We start from the raw sequence: 6,471 nt of genomic DNA, 5'->3' as shown, positions 1-6,471 counted from the left end.
GTTCGGTTCCAAATGAGATGCTCACTAACCTCAGAAGAGGTAAATGTTGTTGGTATTGTTGAGTTAAAAACCCTACACATTAATGTATTTAACAACAACATATCATCAGTCAACAGTAATACTTTAGAACTGGGTTATTTGTGAGCATTGCCAGCCTTTATGGGAAAATGGCCTGGCTATAGAATGTGTTCAGTCCACTGACCTAAGACCAGGCATGACTCTTAGGTTTGTTGCAGAGCTTGCACTGGTATACACTATATAGCCCAATATCGCAAACAGTGGATTAGCTAAGGGCTGTGAGGCAAACAATTTCCAATAGCAACGTAGTTAGCGAATCCGGAGTTTAGTACATCACTGTTAAGAACACTCTAAAACTGGATTTACGAAGGAAAGTTGGGATCTCACATCACATAATGGCCTTATATGGGCTTCCCTTCGAGAGGAGCTGGCAGGGGGACAGTTGGTTATTGGTTGGTGCATGGTCGGTTCTGGTTTGGTTTGTGGGAATGTTTCTATTTTGAATGGACATGCACTGGAACTGGGAGGACGGTGCTCCACATGTACAAGATTTCTCTTTGTCTTGGAGACACCAGTTTGTCTTGTCTAGAGGCTGGGGGTAAACAGGTGTCTCTTTTGCCATACTTTTACTGTACAGTACATGCCGACAAACACATTTTCTGCACACATCTTGGTTAGGGATTTCAGTCTGGGCAGCTCTGAACTGGCCACCCCACCCCAGACTTTGTTGTGAACTCATTGCCAGACTGAGAACAGTGTCAGAGGTATGCCTGGAGGATTGGTGACAGCCTTCCCTTTTAAAGAATGATCAGGTTGGAGAGTGAGCCTCTGTGTGTGTGTGTGTGTGTGTGTGTGTGTGTGTGTGTGTGTGTGTGTGTGTGTGTGTGTGTGTGTGTTAGGTCAGTGTACTGCACTTTTCTGTTGCAAAGCAAAGCAAAATCTGTGTTGAGAGAACAATTAAAGGCTAAAAGGTTGATGTGTTAGCAAGTTTTATTTCTCACAATCCTTTAAGAGTCTGTTACATGAGGCCAGCTTTAATGGAATAACTATTTTCCATTTTCCATTTTATTACAGATTAGTTCCATTTCTTTACAGAAAATCAGTTATATATCAACATGTGTTTGAGTTTGTGATTTCATCCTGATTTTGTGATTTCACCAGATATATCAGGTGCTGCTCAGTGTCCAGGGAGAACACAGCCATGGCTCTGTCCATTCTTCACCTTTCAAATCTCAGAAGGAGATTTTAGAAAATGACCACCCACCAAGACACTAAAAAATCATGTAAAAAATCAAGAGTAAGACAAATTAAGCTTTTAATGATCAAGATAAGATAGAACCAAATCCAGACTGAAATAAATAAATAAAACATGCAAAAGCACAGACAAGATTACAGAACTATGACATTTTTCATTACCGGCTTATGGTAAATGAAAACATCAGTTGAAGCATCTTCGGGCAGATACAGTATGGAATCTGACTGCAAAATGGCAGTGAAATGATTTGTAAACGTGCAAATATATTCAGTTGTGTCCATTTCTGACATCAGATCTATGGAAGAAGGATCTCTTATCTGTTTTAGTTCACTTCAGTTGTGTACGGTTTCACTGAATCCTGAATGAAATAATAGGCCTACAGTACGTGCTTCTAAAAAAACAAACAGTGTTACAGTAATATTCATTGAGAACTCATACTGATTAATGCAGACCTTCAGCCAGCATTACTTGACACTGACCATGTGATGGCAGCATTGTACAAACAGTAAAAACGGTTCCTTCATGTCTAAAGCAGGTAGCAGAAGTTCTCATCTTCATCTTCGGTTATTCTTTACCTTGAAAATGTGTCTCAGTCGACACGATTGTCTTTTTTCCCTTCTCCCAACTCTGCGTTGATTCATACTCTGTTACCCATTCTGATCAGGGGCAAATGTTAAGCATTTCATGTGTCTAAATGGGTTTTTTATTACTGTATAAGAGCAGTACTTAGGAGGACAGTGAATTTTGTTGTGAATAATGACACAGATATCGCTTCATTTTATGAGTCTCCTTGGTCATCTCTTAAAGGTAAAGTTGTTGATTATAGTCCCTTCTATTGGATTCGGCAACTTTCTCCTCACATTCCCCTATAGCTGTTCCCCCGGTTGCACTCAGATAAACTGAACAAAGTCCATTCACAGGTCCAGCTCTGTAATTTTGAAAGCTATGCTATATGGACCAAACCATACACTATCCAAAGCCAAGCCAAGCAGCAACAAGATGTGCTGATGGTGTGGTTTTAGCAGGAAAGAAGAGAGAGAAGGTGCATTTGACCACTTTGGTTTGAGGGCTAGAACTAGACAAATTGTTCAGTAAATGAGGAGTTTTAAAACTCATAATATAAACTCATAATAAATAGTTAATTCACTCAATGTGCTTGTGTCTTTGTCTATGTGTGTGAGAGACTAAGAGGTAAAGAAGAGTCCATGTTTTATCTGTGTGTGTGTGTGTGTGTGTGTGTGTGTGTGTGTGTGTGTGTGTGTGTGTGTAAGAAGAAAGACAAATGAAAGAAAAAGTCCATGTTTTATCTGTGTGTGTGAGTGAGTCTCTGTGTGTGTGTGTGTGTGTGTGTGTGTGTGTGTGTGTGTAAGAAGAAAGACAAAAGAAAGAAAAAGTCCATGTTTTATCTGTGTGTGTGTGTGTGTGTGTGAGTGAGTCTGTGTGTGTGTGTGTGTGTGTGTGTAAGAAGACAGACAAAAGAAAAGAAAAGTCCATGTTTTATCTCTGTGTGTGTGTGTGTGTGTGTGTGTGTGACAAACGCGTTTATGGCTATAGGTTAGGGATTTCAGTCTGGGCAACTCTTAACTGGCCACCCCAGACTTTGTTGTGAACTCACTGCCGGACTCAGGGTTCCTAACAGTGTCAAAAGTATGTCTGGATGATTGGTGACAGCCTCTCCTTTTGAAGAGCAGGGTAGTTTTGTTGTAATTAAAGCATTGAGAATAGCCGAATAGCTGGAACGTCTGCCCAGGAAAATCCTTTTCAGCGAAGGCTTTTGTCTATTTTTTCAGAGTGCAAACCTTTTCCTTCTCTTGTTTTGTTGTAATTGCATCATCTAAGTACGTGAGAGAGTGAGCGTGTGCGTGTGTGTGTGTGCTGTCGTGTGTGTGTCAGGTCAGTGTAGTGCACTGCTATGTTCCATAATTTCAGTCAAGTGTCAAGAGTTACTGGAAAATCAGGGCGCAAAGCAAAGCAAAGCAAAGCATAATCTATTTTGAGAGAACAATTACTGTAAAGGCCATACAGGATTTAAAAAGTCGATGTGTTAGCAAGTTAAAGCCCAAACCATCTGTTATGCAAGCCCAAATTTAATGGAGTAGCACTTTTCCCATTTCCTTCCAGGAGGTTAGTTCCATTTCCTTCCAGAAAATCAGTTCAATTTCTTATCAACATGTGATTGTGTTTGTGATTCCATCCTGATATGATTGCCGTTTTGAGGATCTGTATAAATGCTTGACTGGTTCAGGTGCTGCTCAGTGTCCAGGGAGAACACAGCCATGGCTCTGTCCACTCTTCACCTTGCTGCGCTTCTGCTGTCTCTGATTGGTGGAGCACAGACTGAGGTTCCGTCCAGCTGCTTGGCCTCGGCTGGTGTCCCGGGCAGAGATGGCAGGGATGGAAAAGATGGGAGAGAAGGAGTTTCAGGACCCAAGGGGGACAGAGGAGACTCAGGTTTGTCTCAGTGTGTCTGTTTGTGGGTGTGTGTATGAATCAGGTATCTATCAAGTATTGCAGTGCATGATCATTTGACCCTCATTTGTCTGTTTAACCTAGAAACAGTCTGAGGCTATCTTGTAAAGACTAACTAGCCTTCTAATTTGATGCACAGGTGAGCTGCCTGAAAGTAATGTGTGAGTGTGACGTGCTTCATGTTTCAATCTGCAGGGCTGCCAGTCCCAGGAGCTCCAGGTAAGATGGGTCCTGCTGGGCCAGCTGGTCCTAGAGGGCAGAAGGGGGAAGTTGGGATGCCAGGTAAGGAGAGTCACATTGATGTGTGCTTGTGCATGTGTGTGTGTGTCCTTGTGCATCTGTAGTTTGCAAGTATCTTATTAATTCTTGATACATTTTCTCCATTTTTACATCCGGAGCAGCTGTTTTGCCATTGTCATTGGCATTCCAGACTTTGGCAGATGTTCAGATTATGAGATCCAGATTGTCTATTGTAGAAAAAGGTAGAAGTCATACATTTAAATATCCATATATCTTATCTTTTTCTCTTTTCTGGTATCCTAAGTATACTGTATTTTGTTGTTCACAGCCATTCGTTTCCGCATCATCAGGAAAGTAGGAATGAAGTATTACGTGACCGAGGGGTCGCAAGACAATTATGATGCTGGTCTGAAATTCTGCAGAGATGCTGGAGGTGATCTTGTGTTGCCCAAAAATGAAGAGGAGAACAAAGCTCTTGTGAAGATTTTAACAGAGCTAGAGACAATAGCAGGGTGGATAAGGGCAACAGACAGGAAGACTGAAGGGACCTTCCTGGACACAGATGACAGCACCCTGAGCTTCACTAAATGGAAACCAGGAGAGCCCAATAACAGTGCTAACAGTGAGGATTGTATTGTGGCCATTAAAAGCACAAACCTCTGGAATGACGTTTCCTGTGGTGGAAAATTCAACATAGTATGTGAAATCAGCTAAGAACAACAATGCACGTATTTAGCCTAATAGCTATTTTAGCCTAATAGTTCACCCAGTTTATTTCATTGCTGGTAGTGACTTTCGACACAAACCTACACTTTCTGTTAATGTTATACTATTCCACATTTTGAGAGACTTCAGAATTCATATTCAAGCTAATGTCAGTGTCAACCCACTAAAATGTCAAAAGAATTATCACATATATTTTCAAATTATGATTGAAGCTTTTAGCTGCAAAGGGTGGACTGACATGCATAAACTGAATTAAGAATGGGATGTGACTTAAGTCAATATGTGAGTCAAGGAGGGCAAATATTTTTGGCAATATATCATATAATGTATATAGGACAATGGTCCTCCTTTTTACAGTATGTGTTCAGAATACAGCGTACTGTAGGTCCATTGACCATCAAAGGCCAGGCATAACCTTGCATGCTAATGGGACCACAGATACAGGAACCAGCAGTGGGGGAAATGTAAGTAAGTTGTGTAATATGATCCCAGTGTTTTAGCCCTGTGAATGTGTATTGATAATTGATTGACAATAACAGCAAAAATATTCAGAGACTTTGGATTGACACTTTTATTATTGGCAAGACAAAGACATGTCTATAGACGATATTTGACTGCAAAGAGACCAAGACCTGTCCTCAGATTTAGACTTGTCTAATGAATTGCCTCTCTGTCTGTTATAAAGCATAACATAATTCTCTGTTAATCCTCAAATTAATGAGTAATACTGTAAGTGACTTAGTTAAAATATATACTCTGTATTTAGGTTTTGAATGCATTAAAGTTATTATGATTTCTGGTTGTTCGGTTCCAAATGAGATGCTCACTAACCTCAGAAGAGGTAAATGTTGTTGGTATTGTTGAGTTAAAAACCCTACACATTAATGTATTTAACAACAACATATCATCAGTCAACAGTAATACTTTAGAACTGGGTTATTTGTGAGCATTGCCAGCCTTTATGGGAAAATGGCCTGGCTATAGAATGTGTTCAGTCCACTGACCTAAGACCAGGCATGACTCTTAGGTTTGTTGCAGAGCTTGCACTGGTATACACTATATAGCCCAATATCGCAAACAGTGGATTAGCTAAGGGCTGTGAGGCAAACAATTTCCAATAGCAACGTAGTTAGCGAATCCGGAGTTTAGTACATCACTGTTAAGAACACTCTAAAACTGGATTTACGAAGGAAAGTTGGGATCTCACATCACATAATGGCCTTATATGGGCTTCCCTTCGAGAGGAGCTGGCAGGGGGACAGTTGGTTATTGGTTGGTGCATGGTCGGTTCTGGTTTGGTTTGTGGGAATGTTTCTATTTTGAATGGACATGCACTGGAACTGGGAGGACGGTGCTCCACATGTACAAGATTTCTCTTTGTCTTGGAGACACCAGTTTGTCTTGTCTAGAGGCTGGGGGTAAACAGGTGTCTCTTTTGCCATACTTTTACTGTACAGTACATGCCGACAAACACATTTTCTGCACACATCTTGGGTAGGGATTTCAGTCTGGGCAGCTCTGAACTGGCCACCCCACCCCAGACTTTGTTGTGAACTCATTGCCAGACTGAGAACAGTGTCAGAGGTATGCCTGGAGGATTGGTGACAGCCTTCCCTTTTAAAGAATGATCAGGTTGGAGAGTGAGCCTCTGTGTGTGTGTGTGTGTGTGTGTGTGTGTGTGTGTGTGTGTGTGTGTGTGTGTGTGTGTGTGTGTGTGTGTGTGTGTGTTAGGTCAGTGTACTGCACTTTTCTGTTGCAAAGCA

At 41.2% G+C, this 6,471-nt stretch overlaps 1 protein-coding gene across 1 annotated transcript; it reads left to right on the top strand.

Annotated features, from left to right (window-relative positions):
• The first annotated feature begins 3,501 nt into the window (after nucleotides 1–3,501).
• LOC134072893 (pulmonary surfactant-associated protein D-like) lies at nucleotides 3,502–5,510 on the top strand. Its single transcript, XM_062529771.1, has 4 exons — nucleotides 3,502–3,724; nucleotides 3,938–4,024; nucleotides 4,144–4,224; nucleotides 4,311–5,510. The coding sequence occupies exons 1-4, from the start codon at nucleotides 3,502–3,504 to the stop codon at nucleotides 4,694–4,696; spliced, it is 777 nt and encodes a 258-aa protein (XP_062385755.1). The 3' UTR covers nucleotides 4,697–5,510.
• The last annotated feature ends 961 nt before the right edge of the window (nucleotides 5,511–6,471 follow it).

This window comes from Sardina pilchardus, chromosome 24 (genome assembly GCF_963854185.1).
Source record: "Sardina pilchardus chromosome 24, fSarPil1.1, whole genome shotgun sequence".
NCBI lineage: Eukaryota > Metazoa > Chordata > Actinopteri > Clupeiformes > Clupeidae > Sardina > Sardina pilchardus.
The sequence above is the reverse complement of the archived record's forward strand: the minus strand, read 5'-3'. Positions and strand labels throughout refer to the sequence as shown.